This window comes from Pristiophorus japonicus, chromosome 16, assembly GCF_044704955.1.
Source record: "Pristiophorus japonicus isolate sPriJap1 chromosome 16, sPriJap1.hap1, whole genome shotgun sequence".
Lineage (NCBI taxonomy): Eukaryota > Metazoa > Chordata > Chondrichthyes > Pristiophoridae > Pristiophorus > Pristiophorus japonicus.
This window is the reverse complement of record NC_091992.1, coordinates 7,881,316-7,894,842: the sequence shown is the minus strand read 5'-3', so window position 1 is coordinate 7,894,842 and position 13,527 is coordinate 7,881,316. Positions and strand designations below refer to the sequence as shown.

The window sequence follows — 13,527 nt, the reverse complement described above, 5'->3', positions numbered from 1 at the left end:
GCATATAAATTGGCCAGAAAAGGCAACAAACCTGAGGACTGGGAGAAATTTAGAATTCAGCAGAGGAGGACAAAGGGTTTAATTAAGAGGGGAAAAATAGAGTACGAGAAGAAGCTTGCCGGGAACATAAAAACTGATTGCAAAAGCTTCTATAGAGAAAAAGACTAGTGAAGACAAATGTAGATCCCTTGCAGTCTGATTCAGGTGAAATTATAATGGGGAGCAAAGAAATGGCAGACCAATTGAACAAATACTTTGGTTCTGTCTTCACGAAGGAAGACACAAATAACCTTCCGGAAGTACTAGGGGACCGAGGGTCTAGTGAGAAGGAGGAACTGAAGGATATCCTTATTAGGTGGGAAATTGTGTTAGAAAAATTGATGGGATTGAAGGCCGATAAATCCCCGGGGCCTGATAGTCTGCATCCCAGAGTACTTAAGGAAGTGGCCCTAGAAATAGTGGATGCATTGGTGATCATTTTCCAACAGTCTATGGACTCTGGATCAGTTCCTGTGGACTGGAGGGTAGCTAATGTAACACCACTTTTTTTAAAAAGGGAGGGAGAGAGAAAGCGGGTAATTATAGACTGAGCCTGACATCAGTAGTAGGGAAAATGTTGGAATCAATTATTAAAGATGAAATAGCAGCGCATTTGGAAAGCAGTGACAGGATCGGTCCAAGTCAGCATGGATTTATGAAGGGGAAATCATGCTTGACATATCTTCTGGAATTTTTTGAGGATGTAACGAGCAGAGTGGACAAGGAAGAACCAGTGGATGTGGTGTATTTGGACTTTCAAAAGGCTTTTGACAAGGTCCCACACAAGAGATTGGTGTGCAAAATCAAAGCACATGGTATTGGGGGTAATATACTGACGTGGATAGAGAACTGGTTGGCAGACAGGAAGCAGAGAGTCGGGATAAACGGGTCCTTTTCAGAATGGCAGGCAGTGACTAGTGGGGTGCCGCAGCTCTTTACAATATACATCAATGATTTAAATGAAGGAATTGAGAGTAATATCTCCAAGTTTGCAGATGACACTAAACTGGGTGGCGATGTGAGCTGTGAGGGGGACACTAGGAGGCTGCAGGGTGACTTGGATAGGTTAGGTGAGTGGACAAATGCATGGCAGATGCAGTATAATGTGGATAAATGTGAGGTTAACCACTTTGGGGACAAAAACGCGGAGACAGAATATTATCTGAATGGCGGCAGATTAGGAAAAGGGGAGGTGCAACGAGACCTGGGTGTCATGATTCATCAGTCATTGAAGGTTGGCATACAGGTACAACAGGCGGTGAAGAAGGCAAATGGTATGTTGGCCTTCATAGCTAGGGGATTTGAGTATAGGAGCAGGGAGGTCTTACTGCAGTTGTACAGGGCCTTGGTGAGGCCTCACCTGGAATATTATGTTCAGTTTTGGTCTCCTAATCTGAGAAAGGATGTTCTTTCGATTGAGGGAGTGCAGCGAAGGTTCACCAGATTGATTCCCGGGATGGCAGGACTGACATATGAGGAGAGACTGGATCAACTGGGCCTTTATACACTGGAGTTTAGAAGGATGAGAGGGGATCTCATAGAAACAAATAAGATTCTGACGGGCCGGGCGGGTTAGATGCAGGAAGAATGTTCCTGATGTTGGGGAAGTTCGGAACCAGGGGACACAGTCTTAGGATAAGGGGTAGGCCATTTAGGACTGAGATGAGGAGAAACCTCTTCACTCAGAGTTGTTAACCTGTGGAGTTCCCTGCTGCAGAGAGTTGTTGATGCCAGTTCATTGGATATATTCAAGAGGGAGTTAGATATGGCCCTTACACTTAAGGGGATCAAGGGGTATGGAGAGAAAGCAGGAAAGGGCTACTGAGGTGAATGATCAGCCATGATTTTATTGAATGGTGGTGCATGCTCGAAGGGCCGAATGGCCTACTCCTGCACCTATGTTCTATGTTTCTATAAATGTGAAGTTTGCAAACTGTGTAAATAATTCTGGGTTGCATTTAGCTTGACGACATTTCTAGTCTCGTGTTTTTTTTCTTAGCGATGTTCAAAATAAAAACTCTTTCTTTCACTGAATTTTCTTTTTAATTTACAGATTTGAGGGTCCAGGTTTGTCTCCCCACTGCCTCTTTCTCTATTTTTTTCCAAATAAAAATAAAACCCAGGTTTCTCAATTAGAAATAAAAACTTCACCTAATAGACCTTTAATAATTCCCTGCTAGCGAGCACTATTGGCCAAGATGGTGGCGCCAGCAGTAACTGTGTACCAGTACATTCATATCATCCATTTGTCACTTTTTCCTCTGCTTCAAACCCCCAGCCTCGTCATATTTAAATGGAACTTCCTCGCCTGAGTCCTAACTTTAGTCCAAGCTCACACTGCTGAATTAAAGTTTACCAGGAGGTTAAGTTTGAGTGGAAAAATTTAATGTATCTTTTTTAAAAATACCAAGTTGCCCCTGCGTGATTTAATATCTGAGATTGAGGAAAAATATAAGTTGCACCCCGTCCCTCAAATTCTGAGTCTTGTACAAGATAGGGGGCCACATGAAAATACTTCTGGCCACCATAATTCTCACCAAGTTGGGTGGCATCTAGTTAGAGGTGGCTGCAGGGAGAGGAGATTTAATATTGGCAGCAGAAACCAGGACTGGAGTCGGGAGGGTGAGTTGCCATTTAAATATCGGGTGTTGGGAAGAAGAGAGCGACAATAGATAGAAATACACTGGTTGAAATGAAAAAGAACAGACCCAAGGCAACATGGTGAAAATTATGGTAGCTACAAGTCTTGTTATGGTTACCCCTTACATTATCGGAAAGCCATAGATCTTTGGGGAAAAGAATGCAGCTTGTACATGAGTAAATATGGGATGTGTTTTTCCTTAACCTCAGATTAAATCTGGCAGGAGGAACTTGGTATTTTTAAAAAGCTAAATTGAATTATTCCACTCATCATCTGGCAAGTGTGGTGTGGAGACATGAAGCTATAAAATTGCACCTGGGGGACAAGTTCTATTTTGCTCCTTCCAAGGAGTCTGAGTAATAATACTTAATGCTGCCATATCTGTATCTGATGCATAACCTCCAGAATTTTAGCTCCATAAGCCGTAAATCATGGTATGATGAAAAAAGTACACTATTCATCAATTTTTTTTTAATTGTCCGATTTTAAATTCTTTGCTGGATTTTGGTGGTGCAGTGTGTTGGAGCTCCCGAGTGCTACGCCACAATGTAGGCTGCCAGCTTAGTCTACATTCAGTTTCTATCTTATCTACACTGATGACGGGCAGAGGCGAGAGGGGCCGGGAAACCCGGCCGGCATTTTTCCTGTACCTTTTGGAAGTACAGATGGAGTCTAACCGTAGAAGGCAAGAGGAAAAAAAATCTTCAGAAAAGGGGAGCCCAAAATTGATGAAGGCCTCTACCTGTCCAAGGGACTGCCGATGGCCGCCAAGGTGCCTGGTGGCTCTTTGGGAGGGATATTCATGAAGAAGGTCCCTCGAAGGTCGGCAGGCGGCAAATGAGCGACTTACGCCGCCAATCTGGGCGGCAGCCAGTGGGAGCTCCTCATCTCCGTGGCAAAGGCGCTTGCCGCCCAAGTGCCGCCGAGGATGGAATCAGGCCCACCGGGGGTCGAAGAGCTGGAAAGGAAGAGCATCAACAAAAAAAACATCCGAAGACCTTCAGCGGACCCCATTCAGGTAAGTCCCTGTAATCCGTTCACTGACCTTTTTTTCAGCATCTTCCGACTTGCCGTCCGGGACAGACCAGCCTCCAGCCAGCGGTCCACTCCCGTTCTGCCGCCGACTCCCGCCCGCATGAATATCTCATCTTGGCGGGCGGGAGCTCAGTTGCGCGACGCTGATGTCAGCAGGCGCTTCCCGGCGGCTCTCCCCTCCTGCCCGCTCCAGGCCACGTCGAAAGTGGCACTGGGCGGTATGAGCGGAGGAATGTCGCGGTAAGTTCATCAATTTCGGGCCCAGGAGGTCTTCCTCGACAACTAAAAATAGTCTTTGGCTTGGCTTGTTTTCCCCCTCTTGACACATACATTTACTTCTCGTCTAACTTGAGGTTTTTACCCCTGTCCTAGTTTTCTTTATTTTTTTTTAATTAGCTCTTGTCTCAATCAAGTGCTTCTTTTGTCTTTTAAACTCTGTTTTGGTTGATGAAAACCGCCACAGAAAGTAGTTGGGATGCAAACACAGACTTGTTTCAAGATAAGAGTAGAGCCTAGAAAGAGTGGGTGGAAAGGACCTTATTCCCTTTAGCAGAGGGGTCAATAACCAGGGGGCAGGGATTTAAAGTAATTGGTAGAAAGATTAGGGGAGGTTTGAGGAGAACCATTTTTACCTAGAGGGTGGTGGTGGGGGCCTGTAACTCACTGCCTGAAAGGGTGGTAGAGACAGAAACCCTCACCACATTTAAAAAGTACTTGGATATGCACTTGCAGTGGCGTTCCCAGGGCTCTCTCCAGCATACCGCTCCTGGGAACGCAGTGTATCTCCAGCATACGCGACGTTCCGGGAGCGGAATTTCCAGCATATGCAATGTTCCCGGGAGCGGCATCTCCAGCGGCCAGCATAGTTCTTTGAGGATGTAACGAACAGGGTGGATAAAGGGGAACGAGTGGATGTGATGTATTTGGACTTCCAGAAGGCATTTGACAAGGTGCCACATAAAAGGTTACTGCACAAGATAAAAGTTCACGAGGTTGGTGGTAATATATTAGCATGGATAGAGGATCGATAACTAACAGAAAAGAGAGTCGGGATAAATGGTTCATTCTCTGGTTGGAAACCAGTAACTAGTGGGATGCTGCAGGGATCAGTGCTGGGACCCCAACTATTTACAATCTATATTAACGACTTGGAAGAAGGGACTGAGTGTAACGTAACCAAGTTTGCTGACGATACAAAGATGGGAGGAAAAGCAATGTGTGAGGAGGACACAAAAAATTTGCAAAAGGACATAGACAGGCTAAGTGAGTGGGCAAAAATTTGACAGATGGAGTATAATGTTGGAAAGTGTGAGGTCATGCAGTTAGACAGAAAAAAAATCAAAGAGCAAGTTATTATTTAAATGGAGCAAGATTGCAAAGTGCCGCAGTACAGCTCGACCTGGAGGTACTTTTGCATGAAACACAAAGATAGAATGCAGTAACAGCAAGTGATCAGGAAGGCCAATGGAATCTTGGCCTTTATTGCAAAGGGGGATAGAGTATAAAAGCAGGGAAGTCTTGCTACAGCTATACAGGGTATTGGTGAGGCCACACCTGGAATACTGCGTGCAGTTTTGATTTCCATATTTACGAAAGGATATACTTGCTTTGGAGGTAGTTCAGAGAAGGTTCACGAGGTTGATTCTGGGGATCGGGGGTTGACTTATGAGGAAAGGTTGAGTAGGTTGGGCCTCTACTCATTGGAATTCAGAAGAATGAGAGGTGATCTTATCGAAACGTATAAGATTATGAGGGGGCTTGACAAGGTGGATGCAGAGAGGTTGTTTCCACTGATGGGGGAGACTAGAACTAGAGGGCACGATCTTAGAATAATGGGCTGTCCATTTAAAACAAAGATGAGGAGAAATTTCTTCTGAGGGTTGTAAATCTGGAATTTGCTGCCTCAGAGAGCTGTGGAAACTGGGATATTGAATAAATTTAAGACAGAAATCGACAGTTTCTTAAACGGTAAGGGGTTATGCAGAGTGGGCAGGGAAGTGGAGCTGAGTCCATGATCAGATCAGCCATGATCTTATTGACTGGTGGAGCAGGCTCGAGGGGCCGTATGGCCTACTCCTGCTCCGATTTCTTATGTTCTTAAGTAACCTATAGGGCTACGGACCAAGAGCTGGAAAGTGGGATTAGGCTGGATAGCTCTTTGTCAGCCAGCACAGACACGATGGGCCGAATGGCCTCCTTATGTGCCGTAAATTTCTGTGATTCTATTCAATTTCAAGCAACAGTGTATTGTAAATTTCAAGTCTGTGCTTCCTGTCAATTTTTTCCATTATGAATTTCTGTCCCTACATTTATAATGGAAACTGCCTCTCTAAATTTGTCACGCTGTAATTATACCCTCCTGCCAGTGTTGGTGTGGCTGTGCCTCTGCTTGGGAGGATGTCCAGATTGCATAGTTTCCATTACTAATGCGGTCAAAGAAAAATAGAACTATTATAAAAAGAACCTATTGTATGACTCTGAAATGGGGATTGAATTATTTATGCATGCCCTGGTCCAATTATCCCCGAGTCTTTTAACCCATTTCACCTGAAGACTGCACCACTTCTTTGAACTCCTTATGTGCAACCCTATAGGAGATCGACTGGTAATTTTCTGGTTGAATTGTCAAAACTTTTTATTAAAAACTGATGGTTCAACAGGAGATTCTGCAGTTGATGCACTTTTGAGGTGAGACACCTATAGAAAATTAAACTTTGGATAATTTCTTTTTTCAAAACTTGGTCTATTGGTCGTCTGCTTTGACTGCTACTGAAAATAAAATAAACCTGGTTCCTGAGTGCCACAATGTGCAATTGTTTGGGCACTAATTCTCTCCAGAATGTTTTGAAATCCAGAAAAAAAATTGGAAATAACTAAAAAGGAAGGCTTCCATTTATATAGCGCCTTTCATGATGAACATCCCAAAGTGGCTTACAGTCAATGATGAACTCTTGAAGCACAGTCACTGTTGTAATGTAGGAAATGCGGCAGGCAATTTGCACACAGCAAGCTCCCAAAAGTGACAATGACCAGATAATTTTTTTTAATTCAGTGATGTTGGTTGAGGGGTAAATATTGGCCAGGACACCAGCGATAACTCCCCTGCTGCTGTTCAAAATATTGCTCGTGGGATCTTTCACGTCCACCTGAGAGGGCAGAAGGGATTTCGGTTTAACGTCTCATCCGAATGCAGAACCTCTGACAGTGTAGCGCTCCCTCAGTATTGCACTGGAGTGTCAGCCTGGATTATGTGCTCAAGTCTCTGGCGTGTGACTTGAACCCACAATCTTTTGACTCGGATGCAAGAGTGATAACAACTAAGCCACGGCTAACTTTGTGAATGATTGAAGTAGTTTGCTGGGTTGAAGAATGAGGAAGTGCTTTTTTTTAAGAAATTCAATTTACCAGCCTCTCTGTGCAGACACTATCAAACTGTACTTAGAAATGCCTTAATTTGCAGAAATAATTTGAATTTTCCATTTGAAGAAAATTCATTTTAGTGTAAAGGCCAAGTTAATCTCAGTTTTACTTTACAATGAGTAATCACCACGGTTATGGAAAGTCACCTACCCACGACTTTCTACTGAATGCCCTCAATATCCTTTTTGGTTTGAATTTGTTGAATGAGCCAGTCAGTGAGGCTATTTAGTATTGTCAGTTGAGTCTCTCCAGTGTCTGTTGTGCAACTTGACCCATGTGATCTCTGACACTGGTTTCAATTGTCTGAGGGGGTCGGAGAGGAATTTTCCTTATTGGCCCTGGGGTTTTTTCCTCTCTTGTCTCTTGAGATTACATGACCCCAACTGTGGGGAGTGCCTCGTTGTGAAATGCCAGCCATCACGGGACATCGTGATGGACCAGTTGGTCTTTTCCTGCCCATCACTTTTGTATATTTGATCTCACCAGATTTTGAGTGGACACACCGTTTTCATGCTACTGGAACAATAGAGCAGGTTTCCTGTTATCGCTGAAGCCATGGGAGTTCAACAAGATTGAACAAACATCATAGGTGGTCTCTCTTAAACAAACATAGAAATTGCATATCTGCAGACCTAACCTGAAAAAGTTTTTGTTGCTCTTTCAGCCACTGTGACCCCACCCTTATGCCCTGATTAAATCCCTGGTTTTACCACCTCTATTTTCAAAGGCCAGTTAGAAACCTTTCTGTTTGACTGTGCTTTGAGCCCCCACCACAACTTGGTGTTTCCCTTTTGTTCCCCCTCTCTTCATTTCTTCTATCCTGAAGCGGCTCTAACATGGCTCTCTGCACCTTCCTGCGTCTCTGCTTCACATTGTAACTGTGCATTTGTAAAGTGAGCCATTGGAGGACCCACACAAACGTTTTGAAAGGTCGTCGACCTGAAACGTTAACTGTTTCTCTCTCCACAGATGCTGCCTGACCAGCTGAGTATTTCCAGCATTTCCTGTTGTTTGATTTCCAACATCTAAACCACTTTGCATCTTTTTGCTCCTACAATGTGATGAAGCCAGATGTGGTGATGAATGGCTAGACCAGTTGTGCGCCAGATACCCTCAAGTCTGTGTCCCTTGCACTGTGGGAGCTTGAAAACCATAGCCATTACAGGAGGAACGACTGGGATGGGAGGGAATAAAGAAATGATTGTACATGGAGCTGAATCAGCATAAGAGGAGATAATGATCAGGTTGCTCCAAGGGCCATTTACAATGTGCAAAAATTACTTGGAAGTGGGGACAGAAACCTAAATTTGCAGATTTTACCAAATTGGGAAGAGCCATAAGCAATCAGGAACAGGTTGATCAAATATTGAAGGAATTGGATAGATTGGGATCATCATCATAGGTGGTCCCTCGAACGAGGATAACTTGCTTCCACACGAGTTCAGTGTTTCGATGAAGGACCCAATGTTCCAGTCCTGAACTCCAGTTGAGGGGGTGGAAGATGCCTGTGTGTGGATTTTTTTAACGTGTGGTGACCGTTGCACACCAGCCACCACACGGGCTTGACAGAGCTAGGCCTTTATCCAGTGGCAAGGGTTAACCAGGACGACTGGAGACCTGCTCTGCTGCACGGACCTAGTGCGCGCACATATCGCAGTGTGGGCTGGGCCCGTGCTGCCCCGGCCCTCGGCTCTTCTGGGCCTCGTACCCTCATCTGTCACACCTCCGCCACAACCACTTGCCGCTCTTCCGCCCCGACCTTCCCACTCCTCTGTACCTGGGCCCGGCCGATGTTCCTGCCCACGCTCCAAAACGGCGACCAGGCTTTTGATGACGTCACCCAGTCGCCCATCTCAAAATCCTTGGAGCAGCTCGCGCTGGAGGTTGAAGCGATACGACGTTCCTGCTCTTTTATAGCCCGACCTGCGGAGCTGTTCTGTCGCAGGCAGGGGACAGAGGAAGGTGTGGATACTGGTGGAAAGCATTCAGGTGGCAGTTACAGAAACAATGCTCATTTCTTGTGTCCAATTCTGGGCACCGCATTTTAGGAAGGATGTGTGAAGGCTTTGAAGAAGGTACAGAAGAGATTTACCAGACTAGTTCCAGAGATGAGGGAATACAGTTGTGTGGATAGACTAGAGCATCTAGGGGTGGGTGGGGGGGGTTCTCCTTGGAGCAGTCATGGCTAAGAGGAGATGTGACAGAGGTATTTAAAATCATGAAGGGTTTAGATAGAGTAAATAAAGAGAAACTGTTTCCAATGGCTGACTGGTCGATAACCAGATTTAAGGCGATTGGCAAAAGAACCAGAAGCGTCATGAGGAAATACTTTTTTACACAGCGAGTGGTTAGGATTTGGAATGCACAGCCTGATAGGGCGGTGGATACAGATTCAGTAGTAGCCTTCAAAAAAGAGAATTGCGTAAATACTTGGAGAAAAATTTGGAGGAATATGGGGAAAGAGCGGGGGAGTGGGACTGACCGGATTGCTCTTCGAAAGGCCAGCGCAGACTCGATGGGCCGAATGGCCGCCTCCTGTCCGGTACTATTCTATAATTCTATGCTGTATTTTGCTTTTGTAAACTTTTCACCCTTTATGGATGTTCTTCTATTCCAATAGCAAATACATTTTAGCAGCAAGATCCCAACAAGGCAGCTTTCAATGCCGTTTTAAACATAGTATGAACTCCAGTAAACCACAACCTGATTAGTTTTACCTCAGAAATAATACAAGTGCAATATTCTTGGCAGGTTGGGCAGGAATAACCTCCCTAGCTTGCAGTCATCACATGCAAATGAAGTATCTGGGAAAACAGAGTTGCGAGGATGTGTTCAAGGAAGTGTATTTCACAGAAAGCAGGTGTGCAGGGAGCTATTTTGAAATAATTGTTCTATGCACTCAAAATCCTCCCTCCATGAAAACGCCCTGTGAAGGCTGCAATAAGGAAGTCCTGGTGCTCCCCATGTATGTTTTGGAAAAATACAGAGCTGATTCACAGCCAAAGAAAATGTAAATTATTTGAATGAGACGGTCAGATCAAATCTCCGCTCCACAAGGCCTGTGATTCTGTAATATAATGTTTAGCCATTATCTTCCTTCCCTTGGGAGAGAATGATCACGATTTTACCAGCTGTCCACTCTAGCTTACAGTACGGGTCGCCAGTTCGCAGGCAGGCCATTTTTCTTTTCCTCAAGTCCAGGAATGCTGAGGCCTGCTAACTCAACAAACAGACCCGAGATTGAATCCAGGGCTTTTTCATGGCTTGTAGCAATGATCAGTTCCTAATGTGCCTTTTGTGGAAGTTTTTTTTTTCCTTTCCTGGAGTCTCCCTGGGCCCCACACCCTTTTATTGAAAGATGGGCTGGAGAGCTACTCCCAATTGCTGCTTGGAAGCCAGACATCAGATTAGTGGCCCAGATTGTCTGACTTTTCTGGCCGTTGTCAGGGCAGCATTGGGCCTTTGCTCTGTGTAGCCGTGCCTGGGAATGTGTGCAGAACTGGAAGTACATCCTACCACTTTGGTCTATTGCATTGTAGGTTCAACATCCAGTGATCTTCTACAGCTTTGCTTTTTTTAAAAAAACATGGTTTCTACTGAAAGTACATTTTGTGCAAGAGAACATTGCAATGCATAAAATCTTTTGAGGAGGCAATTTATAATGCCTGTTTTCCCAATGCATTCTAGATCATAGAATGAAACACAAGAGGAGGAGGCCATTTGGCCCATCATGCCTGTGCTGGCTCTGTGAAAGAGCTATCCAATTAGTCCCATTCCCCTACCCTTCCCCCATAGCCCTGCACACTTTTCCCCCTTCAAGCATTTATCCAATTCCCTTTTGAAAGTTACAATTGAATCTGTTGCTACCACCCTTCCAGACAGCGAGATCCAGATGATGATAACTGGCTGTATAAAAAAAATTCTACATCTCTGGTTCTTTTGCCAATCACTTTAAATCTGTGGTTAGTCCTCTGGTTACTGACCCTTCTGTCACTGGAACCAGTTTCTCCTTATTTACTCAATCAAAACCCTTCATGAATTTCAACACCTATTAAATCTCCCCATGACCTTCTCTACCCGAAGGAGAACAACCCCCGCTTCTCTAGTCTCTCCACGTAATTGAAGTCACGCACATTCTAGTAAATCACTTCTGCACCTCTTTAAGGCCTTGACATCCTTCGTAAAGTACACAGTACTCCAGCTGGGGCCGAACAAGTGATTTGTAAAGATTTATAAACGAACACAGCAGTTATTCTGTCCTATCGATATCCTACAAATAGCCATGAAAGAACTGATCAATCTTATCATTTTTTGGCCAATATGTCATGAGAACTTGCTACTTGCCTTTGAACTGTGCCATGGTATCTACAGGCAAGCAGGATCTCAAATGTCTTGTTTGAAGGACTGCACCTCTGACAATCCAGCACTGGAGTGTCGGCTTGGCTTAAAGACTCCAGTCCTCGAGTGGGACTCTATTCCACAGCCTTCGGTGCAGAGGTTAGCATGTAAAGTGGTTCAAGTTCAAGTTCTCATCACCCCTGTGCTCACTGACTTATGTTGGCTCCTGGTTAAGCCAATTTCGAAATTCTCATCCTTGTTTACAAATCCCTCCATGGCCTCGCCCCTCCCTATCTCTGTAATCTCCTCCAACTCCCCGCCCCGCCGAGATGTCTGTGCTCCTCTAATTCTGCCCTCCTGAGCATCCCTGATTCTAACTGCTTAACCATCGGTGGCCGTGCCTTCTGTTACCTGGGCCCTAAGCTCTGGAACTCCCTCCCTAAACCTCTCCACCTCTCTACCTCTCTTTCCTCCCTTAAGACGCTCCTTAAAACCTACTTCTTTGACCAAGCTTTTTGTCATCTGTCGCAATTTCTTCTTATGTGGCTCGGTGTTTGTTTATAGCACTGCTGTGAAGCGCCTTGGGATGTTTTCCTACGTTAAATGCGTTATATAAATAAAAGTTGTTATAATTCTGTGGCAAATTCTGTTATGATAAAAAGAACCGTGCTGCATTAGTATGATAGATTGGGGCCTGTTCTTGGAGACCCACTCAACATAAACTACCCCCTTAGCACAGCAACCCACTGGCAATGAGAGGTACCAATCTCAGCCCATGTGTATGCTGGACCCCTTGCCACTGCTCCCTAACCTGACTAGCCCCAGAGCCTTGTGCTAAACATGCTGCCTCTGCCCCCCAGCCTGCATTGGTCTCAGTACAAGAAGCCTGTGCAGCAATACATTTCACCCACAGATAATGTTGTGTCAAGGACGCACGGTTCCCTAAGCTGTGAACGAGAACATATGCTCTTAAAATGTGTGCGATTGTCTGCCTAAATATAACAATGACCTGAATAAAATTTCTCCAAGAATGTAGCATTGACCATAAATTATTTGAATGTCCACCAATATGTATAGTAACATCAGAAATGCAAATGCACATTCTTGAGAACCTAATAATTAAAAAAAATAAATAAATTCTCCTTTGTAACAGGCGGGCATAGCATGTTGGCACTCAGTGTTCTGGAGATCGGTAGGAATGTGAGCTTATTCCCCAAACAATGAATTTGTGATCCTGGGTCAGCCTGCATGAGACTCATTAATTATAGACCCATTTCGCAGATCCATTGAAGGAGCACAGCTTTCTGTTGAAGGGAAGGTGATTTGGAAACGTTGTACAGTGTATTGCCGATTGTATTATTAATTTATAGATGAGCTTCTGTGTAGGTTCATTTGTGGCTGCACAAAACTTTAATGCACTTTACCTCCTCTGAGAAACCCGCAATTCTTTGCATTTTTCATTCCTTTAAAGATCCTGATCATCTTTCAGATTGGTAACTTTCAACAGTGAAATGAGATTAATCAGATCAGGGTGTGGGGGTGTGTGGTGATGGTAGGGGGGTGTGTGGTGATGGTAGGGGGGTGGGGGGTGATGGTAGGGGGGTGGGGGGTGATGGTTGGGGGGTGATGGTAGGGGGGTGGGGGGTGATGGTAGGGGGGTGGGGGGTGATGGTAGGGGGGTGGGGGGTGATGGTAGGGGGTGGGGGGTGATGGTAGGGGGGTGGGGGGTGATGGTAGGGGGGTGGGGGGTGATGGTAGGGGGGTGTGTGGTGATGGTAGGGGGGTGGGGGGTGCGTAGAAGAATATAGCAGGTGTGACAATCTGCATTTTTGCCTGTACTATGCGCCAGTATAATGTATATTTTGATACCGTTTTGCTTTCAGTAGCATCGGCAGTATTTTGCTTTTGTATTAATGTATATTTGGGTTAAGCCAGTAAAATAAACCAGATTCTGTGCTGTACATGCAAAGCTGCGCTTTAAGTGTGACTCCAATCCAGAAACCACTTGAACTCCTTCCAGATGCTGCTGGTAGCAGCTGCACTGTGCCATATTT

General features: G+C 45.0%; 1 protein-coding gene across 5 annotated transcripts in view; it reads left to right on the top strand.

Annotated features, from left to right (window-relative positions):
• Window positions 1–13,527, top strand: part of vmp1 (vacuole membrane protein 1) — a 175,071-nt gene that overhangs the window by 100,531 nt on the left and 61,013 nt on the right. The window contains exon 1 of one of the 5 annotated variants that reach the window (XM_070856948.1): window positions 3,040–3,698. The exons of the other annotated variants lie outside the window; for them this stretch is intronic. Coding sequence (XP_070713049.1) covers window positions 3,609–3,698 — 90 coding nt within the window. The 5' untranslated portion in view covers window positions 3,040–3,608. Of the gene's footprint in view, window positions 1–3,039; window positions 3,699–13,527 lie in introns of those variants that run through there. 5 annotated transcript variants of the gene reach the window in all.